General features: G+C 40.9%; 1 protein-coding gene across 2 annotated transcripts in view; it reads right to left on the reverse strand.

Annotated features, from left to right (window-relative positions):
* Positions 1 to 13,503, reverse strand: part of MCF2L2 (MCF.2 cell line derived transforming sequence-like 2) — a 106,672-nt gene that overhangs the window by 78,870 nt on the left and 14,299 nt on the right. For both annotated transcript variants that reach the window (XM_057367088.1, XM_057367089.1), the window contains exons 4-13: positions 12,992 to 13,082; positions 11,689 to 11,808; positions 6,691 to 6,807; positions 5,592 to 5,741; positions 4,455 to 4,579; positions 2,820 to 2,934; positions 2,054 to 2,173; positions 1,331 to 1,522; positions 813 to 1,004; positions 257 to 434 (exon numbers count right to left, since the gene is read on the reverse strand). In XM_057367088.1, coding sequence (XP_057223071.1) covers positions 257 to 434; positions 813 to 1,004; positions 1,331 to 1,522; positions 2,054 to 2,173; positions 2,820 to 2,934; positions 4,455 to 4,579; positions 5,592 to 5,741; positions 6,691 to 6,807; positions 11,689 to 11,808; positions 12,992 to 13,082 — 1,400 coding nt within the window. The remainder of the gene's footprint in view (positions 1 to 256; positions 435 to 812; positions 1,005 to 1,330; positions 1,523 to 2,053; positions 2,174 to 2,819; positions 2,935 to 4,454; positions 4,580 to 5,591; positions 5,742 to 6,690; positions 6,808 to 11,688; positions 11,809 to 12,991; positions 13,083 to 13,503) is intronic.

The raw sequence follows: 13,503 nt of genomic DNA on the forward strand, positions 1-13,503 counted from the left end.
GACACAGTATAGAAATGCACTCTGTAGATTAGACCCAGGAGGAGATGCCTTGCAGGTTTTTTTTTTATTTTTTTTTTAATTAACCCTCATTTGTATGTTCACAGCAACAGATATTTCATGTTCATTTTTAACAGCTGGACCTACAAGGCTGATGCTGCACTTCATCAAGTGCAAGTGTTCMTTCTGATAACAAAAATTAAACATAACCATGTGGACAAAACATTGTTGTGTCTGAAAGCAGCTGCTGGTGGCCTACCTACTGCTGCTGGCCTGGTAATCTTTGGTGATGCTCGCTTTGGGGAAGATTCAGGATGTGGAGCAACAGGTTGTACTGGCCGGGTCTGTTTGGCTGCCAGCTTCTTCAGACTTACTTGCCTCTTGTCAAACATTTCTTGCACATCTTCAAGTTTTTGTACAATTCTTTGGGCATTGGCCTTGACAAAGAAAAGACAGACAACAAATGGTTGTCAGTGTTGGACTGAGCAAGTAAAGAAAGGCATTGTATTGCCTGACTCAGACTAGAGGTGGAGATCACACTGGGCTGCAGTTTATTGCAGCCCAGTCCATGCATTCTGCCCAGATCACAGTTTCACTGACCAAGACATGGTGAAGTAGTCATGCAGTACTTCTGGAACTGCTCTGAAGGAAATGACATMTGTGTTGCATGACTACTATTTTGAGTAAAACTTATTGCCACAAATTCTCACCTCAGTGCCCTTTTGGAGTAGAGAAAGAGGCACAGTTTAGCAGACTCAAATATTTAATATACATTTAATTTCTAAGTGAGATCATGCACATYTGAGGAGTTTTACCTTTATTTCAGGGGTGAGGATCATGTCAAACTGATTGTAGAACTCCTTCGGGTTGGAGAGCTGGTGTTCCTTAGCTGTTACCAAGAACTTCTCGATTTCAATGAGTGCAGTTTCAGCTCCCTCTTGTGACTGGCACTTGTCCACAGCTTGGGAAGCTAAGAGGTAGATTCCAGCTTCACACCATTGGCTTGCCTTTAAAGAAAAATGGGGGAAGAAGGAATTATCATCACTGACAGTCCATGTCATCAAGTGCTGCTTCTACATTGTGAAATGTAGATTTGCCCTAACATGATACTAAAGGGGATCAATGTTACCTCATAGTGTGCAGCAGCTCCTGCCCATAAGTCACCTTAACAGGATATGCAGAACTGAACTTACTGAACTAATATGAAACCCCAGTATTTATGGCAACATTTACTGAATGGAGAAAAACCAAACTCAACTTTTTATCTTCATTATAATTACAGCACATTTTTAGTAGCACCTTGCCAGGCTGTTGTCTGAAAAGGTTCACTCACCTTATCTAACTGCTTATGCAGCTCAAGAGACTTTCCCAAAATATCATACTTTTTCTTGGTCTCATTGGTAAAGTCATCACAAATCCGCCTGAGYTCAACACACTTTGGTCTAATGGAGTCAACTGCATAATGGTTGTTTTGGATGAGCTGTTCTCCATGGAGAGCTAGAGACTGGGCCTTCTCCAAAGGTTCCTGTGACATTAGGGAGAAAATCCAAAGCTAGATCTTAGAATGCATAGTAATGACAATCTACCTCTGTAACCCCTGCTGTAGCCTGGGGATAAAGTTTGGAATATTAATATAGCTGACATGTCTTGCTTTATATTTTCATTGAAGGCCAACTCCAATATCAATGAGTACATTGAAACTTGAGAGGTTCCATCTGAACATCAGGAAGCACTTCTTTGTTGTGAGGGTAACCAAACACTGGAACAGGTTGCCCAGCGAGGTTATGGAATCTACTACTTCTTTCTCACATACTGGGACACTCATCATACAATGTTTTTTCCCTTTTTTTTCCCCTAGCTTTCCAAGCAATGAACTGGAACTACTGGGTCTAAACAAGCCTGGCTTCTGGAAATTAGGATCTGTGTTTTGCAGTTTAAAATAATGACTCATGAGAATAGAGTAAATCTGGACAAAGAAAAAAAAAAGTGGACAGTAACAAGGAAGTGTCTAGAATACCATGTATCAAGCAGCTAGAATACTAAATTGAGTGCAAACCTGTCCTTTCTCTTCCAGGTGTTTCTGCTCTTTTAGGAGGTTCTCAACTCGAGTCATGCTGTCTCCAATGTCAGCAAAACCTGCTTGTATTTCCATGAGGTTATCCAATGTCAGTTTTACCTGTAAAAAACAACAACAAAAACATAAAACCAAAACAAAATAAACCCACCCAAAACCCCATCACAAGATACTGATAAAAATTACAACAAGCATTCACCTACTTATTTGAGAAGAGTCTGCATCTCAAGTTTAGTCTTTCAGCTTGTTCCAAAATGGAAAAGCCAAGGAATAAATCAACAACCAACTATTCTTCAAAGAGTTTCCCTGCTTCTCACTGATTGGGCCCACAAAGTTTTGACAACCTGTACTCCAGAGTTTATATTTCTGTAATCTGTATTACTCCAGTCTCTGGGCTGAGAGTGGGGCAGTTCTGAACTGTATTTCCTTGACTCTGGTGGAATTGGCAACTTCCCATCACAGAAGAAACTGTATTTGATAACTTCACATACAAGTGCAAAATGATTTACCAAGAAGCTGGTGTTCACATTTTAGCCTCGTAGTCTGGCACTTTCCTTACTGTGCTTTATTCAAATGTTGCAAGACGTCTGATAGCTGTCAAGACTTTAATTTTTGAATATTCATTTCGTATTTCATAATGAAGGGCTTCTCTCCCAACCTCCTTTTTGGATTTCCAGTATACTCTAAGTATGGGTAAAATTTGACCTTATTTACCAGAGAAGACTAGGCAGCATGAACAAAGAAATACCTCTCTAAAATCGTGTTCAAAGTGTCGAAGCTGCAGGCACTGTTCTAGTTTTAGATGATGCTTGGTCCAAAATTGATCAAAAGCCTTTTCTGTTTCATCCAACTGAGCCAACAACCTGTTAAGAAATTATAATGAACAGAATGTACTTATTTCCTGTAGTTCATTTCTTTTAAGTTAGAGTAACTGATGGCAGAAAGCAGAGCAGGGAGATGGTGGGCAGCCCTACACTTATGTAAGAGGGCTCTGTGTCAACTCTCCCTTAAGCAAAAGAGAATGAAATYTGCAGTAGGACAGGCAGGAATGTGACAAATGAGTGACAACTACATAGATCTAATGTGGCAGTTACAGTCCTGCAAGACTGTGCACAGGGATTCAGAGCTGTTCYGTGCACTGGCAGCCAAGGGCAGCTGTCTCTCCCTCGCTTCCACCCAATGCTTCAAAGGTAATTTATCCCCAACTGATGCAGATYGAATATGATGCAATTATTATTTTATGGAATTATTAAATTGGYAATTTTCTTCACCCATCAGAAATAGGCAAGGACTGAATAATTTTTCCCAGTCCATTAAAAACAATAGGTTAGAAGCTCATAATGGCTCCCACAGATATTGTTTTACTTTGTGTAAATAATGAAACACTTATTTGCAAAGAAATTAATAACAAAGTGTCATATCATGAGTAAAATATCTGGCACCAGACTAGTGAGTCATCCTCACAGTTTCTCAATGATCCATTAMTTACAAAGTAGAACAGTTTYAAACAAGTAGAAAAAAAYGAAGYGTTCTCTGAATATTTTGTATTTCARTATCCTGTATTTCAATGGGCRCTCTTTGGGCAGYGAGGGTAGTRCTGAAATCATCAAGTTATTGAAGTAAAATGCCAACAGCTCCYTCCTATTGCTCTCAAAAACAAATTTCTGTTTTCAGTCGGTGCCCGAAAAACGTGTTTTTGATCAAAGCTAGTTGTTGAATTCAAGATGAATTCGCAAATTCCTTTGGGATGACTGTTTAAAGGATTTTAAAGTATTCAGTGAAAAATATCAGCTCAGCTTTACTTTTAGCACCTTTGTTCCCAGTGAATGCAGACACGCTGAAACCCTAGCATGGCATTTCTCTTTCCATGCATCACATGGCACAGCAGAAACTTCTACACGGTGACTAAAAGCTTTATGGTAATAACTAGCACTGTAGGAAGGAAAAGGGGGGGTCTGTCTCTGCAGCTGTGACACAGCTGTGACATGTTTCAGGTATCATCTTCATCTCTTCCTCCCCCAGTATTGCCACAGACATGCACAAGCACACCACCCTCTCCTCCCACAGAGATTYGGGTGCCACTTTCTAACCAGGCACACAAGTTTGGAGGACGTGGGGTAATTAAGTCCCATGATAAATCTTCAGCCAGATAGTTAGTAGACTGATCAAAAATGACCAAGAAATTTGGGACTTTTTTTGAACTTGCCTACACAATTTAATCAAGTAACTTCCTCTAAGCTATTCCCTTCTCTGACTTATCTGTCCAATAAATCCTGAGTAGGTGAACCAGTGGTAATTTACAACAATTTAAATTATTTAAATTACACTCACATCTCTTAGGAATAAATTATCAACTTGCACAAGGTAATCTAGTTCCACTGACCTTTCCACAGTGGCCACGTTTTCCAGTTCATCTGGACTGAGTTTGCTGTTGGCACTTCGGGTGACTGGYTCCCGAATGCACGTCAGTAGGGTGGCCCCCTGCTTCACTGCTAGTTTCAGTTCATCCTGAGGGCAAAAAGAACAAGCCAAAACCCAATTTGTATGTACTTCTAACAACATTCACACCTCTTAGATGACAACATGGTAATGATAAAGGAAGATTCTTTCAYAGGTACAAAATACATGAAACAAAACATAAATGCTTACCAAAGGTGATATGATTTTCTAGAAAATGCAGAGACCTAAATCTGTTCACTTTGAATAGTAGATCTATTTCTGAGAAAAGGAATAGAGTAATTTCTGAGCAGATTGCACATCTGACCAGGCCACTTGAAGAATAAATTATTATACCACAAATTGAAAGTATGCTGTAGATTGTGAGCCAAGAGACTGGGCTGAGACATTGCACTTCTTGATGGCATTTCCTCAGTCAACATTGTGACATGCTGAGCCATAACATATCAGCTATAAGAAGTCATCCACAAAAGTGTCTTCCAGCATGAAAGATGAGTAATAAAAAAGACAAGGCTCATCAACTTGCCAGCTGATTAATCCCCACATCACTGCACACTTCTTCCATAAAACTTGTTCTCGTGCTAAATATCTTAGGTAGTATGTTTAATCTTGTGTTTAACCTAAGCCATTTGTTGAAAGCAGCAATATTTACTTCTCATCCTTATTCTGCAAAGCTAAACTAGCCCCAACATTTTTTTTAAACGAAAGAGCCATCATTTACTTAGATCATTCTGTCTATTCCTGACTATCCTCACAGATGTTCTCTTTTTCTGCTCCAATCTAAGTTCATCCTTTCTGATGAACTCTTCATCAGGAGCCCACGTTATTCCAGATGTGATCCCATCAACCCYTCTCACACAGTGGAAGTGACATTCCCCCATTCTATCAATCCTGAAGCTGTAAAAAAGTCCTTTTACACAGCTGAATGGAATMGAACTCCTGAATCCAGGTTTTTGTCCTCCTCAGTGGTTTCCAGACAATGGACTGCCAAGTGATGGCGGAAATTTTGTTAAATCAGAACTCATATATTACACTGCTGGAATCATCATGGGGCAACAATTACCTTCAGCTTGCCATGGTGGTCGGTGTGTGAGGAGAGAAGCTCCTCTGTGCACTGCACATCRTTGGGAAGTTCAGTCTCTGCTAAGTCTGTTCCAAAGGTCTGTAGCATCTGTGCTGTTGTTTTTACTGTCATTGCAAAGTTTTCAATAGCCTGGAAAAGCAAGAGCATAAAGTCACGTATCAGCTTTGGCTCTCTAACAGCGCTATGTCCTTCAGGCACACTGTGCTACAAGTATTACATGCCTTCAAAGCTGGTCACATCGCCTTTTTTTGGGTGGATGTGCTAAAAGTTACAAACTAAATCATGTGTCACAAATGACCTTTCCACAGGTCCACAAGTACTGTCACCTCTGTGAGCTAAGGGGGAACTCCCAAAGCTCAGCAGACATAATGAAACCACAGAGGACATCAGCTTCAAAGCCAGGCCTGAAACTTCTGATCCTCTGCCCATGCTTGCTGGGAAATTCTGCTGCATTTAAAATTATAATTAAGGCTTTATTTAAGCYGAGAACACTCCTAAAATATATAGGGCAAAGCCTTTTTACATTTATATTTATAGCGCCATTGTTCATGCAGCAATAATCTGTCTTTTTTCTGACTTCTGAAAATGTGCATCTCCTTCTTGCCTATCAGTACCAGCTGCATTCTAGTCAATTCCTCCCATCTGTCCATGTTCGTACACAAATATGAGAACAAGTAACTACAAATACAGTTAAAATGCATAAATTCACTGGAACATTGCTTTTTCTTCATCACTTGGGTGCACCAACACAAAACTTGTCAGAAATCTGTGGTTTTAATGAGGAATAGGGAAGTGAGGAAGGCTAAAAAAAAACAATGCCATCTTCTCAGAGCAGAAAGTAATGTTCACACCTATGACAYGTGATTAAAAACTTTATATCTAGTAGCAAGCAACTGCGTGGGGTGTTTTTTCATGATCATGCCCGAATTTGGGGGTGACTGTGTTGTTCTGTATAGTTCTTTATTCTTTGCACTTTTTGATCCAACCCCCACAATGGTTTGAGTCTGTTAACAGGCAGGGATGCTCTTATACCAATCAAACACGGTGCAGTTGTTGCAAGAACAAGCCCAGCACTCACAGTTCGGTGATGGATCCACTGGCTGTGGCCGTACTCCAGGGTTCCTCCCAGCTCCCGCGTCAGCTGACTTTTGTCAATGTAGCCATGCAGATCAGAGACAGAATTTAACATGATGATCTGAAATGAATCCAAACACACTGGGCTGAGAGAAATAACGAGCCTTGCAATCRTTGTCCCCAGGATCTGGGTTTGCCTTAACATGTATGAACACTGCAGTTCCACCACAGGCCGTCAGTTGTCATTTTGTATTTGCTCATGCCATGGCCACAGTTTATTTYCTCCAGATTTTGCCTTCTCAATGTGTACATGGACATTCTTGAACTAACCTTAGCCTGACATCATCTTAATCCTTGCTGGGCTGAGTCATTTTGCATGTGCATCAGGAGCAAAAGTGTGATACTGRTAATGTTCACACAAACTTACAGCAAATAATTTATTCTCTAGATAACCACTATTTACAGAGAAATGACACAGGCAAGTTAAACAGCTTCCTCAACACCAACCACTTGAACCAGAGAAGGAAGTGCTGAAATTAAACCATTGAGAAAATTATTTTTCTTATAGTTTTATAATTTTTTTTGGCAATGTATGTTCACGGAGTTCACTGGCATTATTCCATTTAAAGTCATGATGAAAGAGAGAGACAAACCTAGATCCATTTTCTCACTTGAGTCTCCTTACCACTAGACCTGCTTGAAGAAAACCAAACAAGATTTGAGTTCAGCCTCAGATAAGCAGCATTACCTTTTGGCAACCACTGTAAATTAGTCAACACAAATGGTTACACAAACAGCACAGATTTATTCTTGTTCCRACAGCTAGAAGATATRCCATGATTTCAGCAACAGAAGAACAAAATGTTGTGCACAAATGGCTRAGAATTTAAAATAAATAAATGTCAGAAATATGTCAAATGTGTTACTTGACTGTTTAAAGAAARGTTAAGTGGCTCTGCATGTCAGCAGGGTCCAATGGAGCATGGTAACTACACTGKCAAACACTATGGACAATGAGATGAGTGCAGATGTATGGAGAAGATGCATATTTTAGGCTTATAGTCCTYTAAGAAAACCCTCAAGAACAAACAAAAATAGATTTTTAGCCAATCTTTGTTACAGAATCTTTCTAGAATAATTCAGGTTGCCAGGAACCTCAGATCTCTAGTCCAACTTTTTTCTTAAAGCTGGGTCAGCTGTGAGATCAAGCCAAGTTGCTCAGGGCTTTATCCACCTGAGACTTAAAAACATCCAAGGCTTGTGATTGTACAATCTCCTTGGGCAGTCTGGTCTGCTGCCTGACTGTCTTTGTGGTGAAAATTTTTTCTTTATATCAAGTCAGGATTGTTTCACTTTATGCCAGTTATTTCTTGTCCTACCATCACGCACAATCCGGCTGTGAGCTCTCAGTAACCTGGCTGGAGGGATTGGAAATATGCTGCTACATCCTATTAAACCTCCCAAGCCACCCCCCTGTTCAGGTTAGATAAGCCCAGTTCCCTCAGCATCTTCTTACAGAACACATGATCCAAGCCCTGACCTTCTTCTTGGCTCTCTGCTGACCTCAYTCCAGGTTAGTATTTTTCTTGTACTGGGGGAACCAAAACTGAACAGGGTATTCGCAATGTGATTTCATTAGAGCCATGTAAAGGGGAATAAGTGCTTGTCTCAATCTGTTGGCTCTGCTCCTGTTCATCCTGCTGCTGTTAATGCTGTTTGATGATGGCTTCCTTTGCTGCCGGGGAACATTCTGCCTCATGTACAGCTTGCTGTTGATCAAGTTCCCAGGTCCTTTTGTGCAGAGATGATCCCCACATAGTCAGGCTACAATGTGAATTCTCAAGTAGGCCCTCATTCTATTTTTTTTCACTTCTAGCAGTTAATCTTCTCCTTGACCCCTCTCTTTAAACACAACAACCCGGAGATCTTGTTGGTGAAGAAACTGAGGCAAARAAAGCTGAGTATCTCAGCCACAGTTAAAGGAAAAACTGTTGTCTAAATGTGTTATGAAACACTGTTCTGCTACGATCAAAGCCACAAAACTCAAAAAGCTGCTTCATCTTGAAAAGGCCTCAGACTGGAACATGAAGTCTATGCACTAATTSTGCATTGGAAGTTACATTTGAAAAAGTAAGTCTTAACTGCTTTGTAGCTCTTCCCCATCAGAGACAGTGCTGACAAGTTGGAAATCTTCTGRTACTTCAAACCTCACTGAAACTACAGAGGAACACTGTCAAGGAGTTTTCTTTTAGGAAGAATTTCATGTTTGTTTTAACCTGGTAGGCTCAGCATGAGCCACAAAGCAAACCTATTAATATTGCCAGCTATGGTGTTACCCCACAGGGCAGAGTCTTCACCACGCAGGCATTTCTGCAGGAAAAAGCCTATGAGCAATCGAGCATCTATCTAAGAAACCAATCTGARGGAGCATTAGCATCTGCCATGCTGCTTGCCAGATGGAAGACAGCCACAGTCAGTCTGCTGGAGAGTGCAGGGGAGCAGCAGTTTGGAAGAGAAGGGCATGAGTTGGTCCATGTGGAACATGGAGCTCTGARGGGGCTGTTTCTTGGTGGGTTAGGCCATCAAAAAGTCACAGCCTACAAAGCTCAAGGAAGTKCCTGCTATGGACAGATTGTTCAGCCTTTTAGGTATGCTCTGAAGATGCTTTAATTCATTTCCTGTGATGGAAGGTTCCTTGGGTATATCTCTGGACTCAAGAGACCTCTGTACCCAAGGAACCCTGCATGCTCCTTTTGAATTCACAGATTTTAATCTCAGATGAACCTGCTGTGTCTCCTATATTTCTTTATTTGACCCTGGTTAATGATATTGAATCTAATCATTATCCCGACAGAGATTTACCTTAGGAGGTTTTAYTACCCACATTTGTATGTAAATGTGATATAAATCCTGCATTTCCTTTTTKTGTCTGGTTGGTTATTTCAGCCTTTATTTCCAGCTCCTGTTTGATCTTCTGGCTTCCACTCATTCCAGTGTTGATTTAACCCAGTAAATCTATTTTACTGAACATATTTACAGTCTGATAGCTCACTATTAAACAACTATTAATATTAATATTATACTATTAAACAAATATTTCCTTAACAAATGCACACAATGTTCTTGGARCCCCTTTTGAATGCTCATGTCTTGTTCCTGACTCACAGCTGTGAGAGGAAATGCCACCCATCCATGGCCCAGTTATGACATGAATGTTGTCATAGTGCCAAACTCAACACAAACACACAACCTGGAAACAACTTAAAAGATCATGGTGATATTGAAGGTAGGTACTGATTCCTTGAGTAAGGACATCTGCAATGGGATAAGAACTCTCTGGTCCTGCTCTTATGCTTGGCATTTAAGATGCTGTTTTCAAGAACATCGTTCTCAGTAATTTCCCTGCTCTGACCCTKGGGTACACAAGGGCATGCCCAGATGGTATTTTTAGGAGGGGTTGCAACACAGGACAAAAACCCCTATGGAGAGCATGAGAGATCCCAGGAACTTACAAGACCTGTAGTAAACCCTGAGAAATTTAGAATAACATCAGGCATATGTGGGCAGCCTGTATATAAATCTGACAGGCTGCCTACAGATATCTGGGCAGGAGGCAGGCAGATACAGCAAGCATGTCATGCTCTTAGTTTTTGTAAGGCTGCTCTCTAAGAGCTCTGTGGACATACCCAGGACAGCTCAAAATATCCAAGATGGCCTCAAACTAAACTGATATCTTGATTTTCCTGCCTGTAAGAAAGGTAAGTTACCATTTCATACTTAATGCAGTGGTTGACTCCTCCCTAGAATTAACCTCCCTTCCAAGTTTGATCCCTTCCAAGTTTTGAAATGCAACTCTGATGTCAAATAAATTGCTAGAAGTATAGGAAATGCTGARTTGCTGGAAAATGCTAGTCCTTGATGAAGTTGTGCCTTGCTGGGCTGCAGTCACTGGTACAAGGGTTGCTATAGTAACARATCGTGGCATATTAAACATAGGTACATCCATTTTTACAGTACTATAAAATACTTCGGTTTGTATCCAAACATAATTCTTTTAATCAATTTTGCATTTTGCCAAAAAGCCACCCTTACCAAATGACAATAATTGTTACAATTTAACCACAGTAACCAAATGCATATTCATGGTTCCTTTTCTGTATGCACTGTAACAAACAGGCTGCTGTCTCTCACTTCAGGAGAAGCAGGAAGTGTTTTAAACACCTGAACTTCAAACTTGAGTATTGACAAAGCTAGAATTTGTTGGAGGACAGCTATAAGTATTGGGCAAAACAATGTAAACCCACAAGCAAAATCCAAAACAGTAATTTGAAATTCCTCCAGTAAAATCACTGTGGAGCACAGCACAAGTCTGATCCAGTATGAAATATCATTATTAATCATAATTCAAGTTTATCTATAAAACTTAAAAACTTTGATGCCACCTGCAAAATGCAGCTACAAACAAATTCTAAAAGACTTCTTACAGAATAATCTCAAACTCTTTCAGGGTTGATAACCTTCTTCAAATCAGTCTCATCAACCTACATATGCCAAGTGCATATGAAAGAAGTAAAAAACAAACTCTGAATCTTGAGGGCATGGGAATCATAAAAGACATTTGGAATAACCAATGTTACAGAGATAATCAGCACTCCATGGATAACCCATGAAATAGAGCAGAATTCAGCCCTAGGCTTTCCCTGCTCTGTAATCCTGAATACTTATAATTGTCAGGGATCTACCTCTGCCTACATGAGGGGAACATCTCCACTATCAGTACTCAAAAACTGAGCCACATTTTGTAGCTAGACTGGGCATGGGAACATGTCCACTAAATACTGTGAACCACCCACTGCTAATTAACTCTTGGGCATCACCACACAGACCCAGATGAAAGGCCCCGGTTGTCACTTGCTGCCTTGGGTTATGAGATATTGCTGACAGCCCAGAACTGCAGATATGGAGATAAAGAAAATGCATGGACAAAAAGCTGCATGCTTACCGGTACCTTCATTTTAAAGTCATCTCGATAGAGTTTAATGCCAATGTCAGCGATTGCCCTTTGGATAAAGCGGGAGGGTCTCAGGACAAACACCAGCTGYAGGTTTCCTGGAAATGCTCCCTGCAAGAAATACAGAATTCTTAGAAGGCACACTTCTACTTACAAAGGAATTTTCAGCCAAGTGTTTTCTCACCAGGGCAAAGCAAGCAGGATTTACTGAATCTTGCTCAGTCCAGCTGCTCAYTGTACCAACATGTGCTTGTGGTCACTATCTCCAAAGCAAGACTAGCCCATGGATTTCACTGCGTACCCACACATTTTTTTCAGATTTATCACAGAGCTCCAAAGTTCCTGAGAAGTGCCTCCCTCCCCCAGATCTGAACCCCACCAAGCCCCATTTGTACCACCACACCAGAGGTTTTCCCATTTTTGAGGCTGTGGCCACTAGAGGGGCAAAGCTGGCTGCCCATGTTGGATGTGGTGAAGGAAGCTGGTGGCACAGATGGATTCCCCAGGCTGACCTATYTTTTCACTCTGCAAAGGGTTTTGAATCTTTTTAACCTCACATATTTTTACACACAGGCACTCAACACACTCATCAGACAYGGCCCTGCCTGCAACACTCAGCCTACATCTCACACCCCTCCGAGCTCACCAAGCACAAAAAAAGAACAATTTCTGGAAGAGAGCAGCAAAAAAGCCTGAGCATGAAAAGCATTTCTGTCTACATACCTTGAAAGAACTTAAGGCTGCCTTTGTCACCCCCCCATCCTACACCTCTGTGTCTAAGTGCTTGCTCCTCACACAGTAAATGTTCCTAATAACATTTGTAYTAAAACAGCTGCTTTTCTTAGCACTGAAAATCAGTGCCCAGCTCTGACTTTTGCAAATGAGATATAATAAGCTATTAAGAGTTTCTGACAGAGATCATTTACTACCATGCAAACACAMATCCCTTGGGATCTATTTCTTTCATAAGCAGGCCACGTCATCCCTCCTTAGGGTACAGAAGGGGTACCTCTTATACTCCTTTAGGAATCAACTTCAAATTAGTACAGTTTATTGCAGTCAACCCAGGAAATAAGGAATTTTTGCWAATTCAGCAGTAAACAAGACTGTGTAATTTGTTTCTGCAGCTTCCTCCCTCTCTTATTTAACACTCACAAGCTGCAGGGCAGGGAGAATCTGCATCCACAGCCAGAAAATGGGAGCTTAAAATGAACGCAGGAGGCTGCATTGTGTGCTGAAGGTTCAGCAGATAATTTTAATTTCTAGAAGATAAATAACAAAAGCAAGCACTTACTGCTATTCGTGTCAGGGATGCCTTGACTGCGCTCCATTTGTCCCGTCGTCTGTCTATGATGATGATGAATCCGATGCTGGCAGCCTCCAGACTGCAAAACAGATGAAATAGGTGTGCTGGGTTACAGGGAGAGACTCCCGGTGCAAGGCAGAGAACTGCAGCAAAACACAGCCTCCGTCACATCACGCTCAGAGCCCATTATGAAAACACAACGTACAGTGGAAAGAATGAATATTTGGCAGAAATGCACAAGAAAAGGAAAGCCAGCAAATTTTCTCTTCCCAGCATAAGGCTAGAAGCTTACACAGAACATGAATATTTTATCTGCTGAGTCTCTCAGCTGCYGTGCTACTCTGCTGCCAGTCTAGGTGACATGGATAGTTCAGGATCACAAATTACACTGTGCTCTTTTGAAGACAAAAACCCCTCAATTTTTTTTTTTCTCTGCAAGGTAATTTAAGCTATAAGACACCCCCCTGCAATCTTCATTCACCAAGTATGCTGACACCTGA

Source organism: Malurus melanocephalus, unplaced genomic scaffold, assembly GCF_030028575.1.
Source record: "Malurus melanocephalus ecotype Western Australia unplaced genomic scaffold, MMel_1.1 scaffold_75, whole genome shotgun sequence".
In the NCBI taxonomy this organism is placed as follows: Eukaryota; Metazoa; Chordata; class Aves; order Passeriformes; family Maluridae; genus Malurus; species Malurus melanocephalus.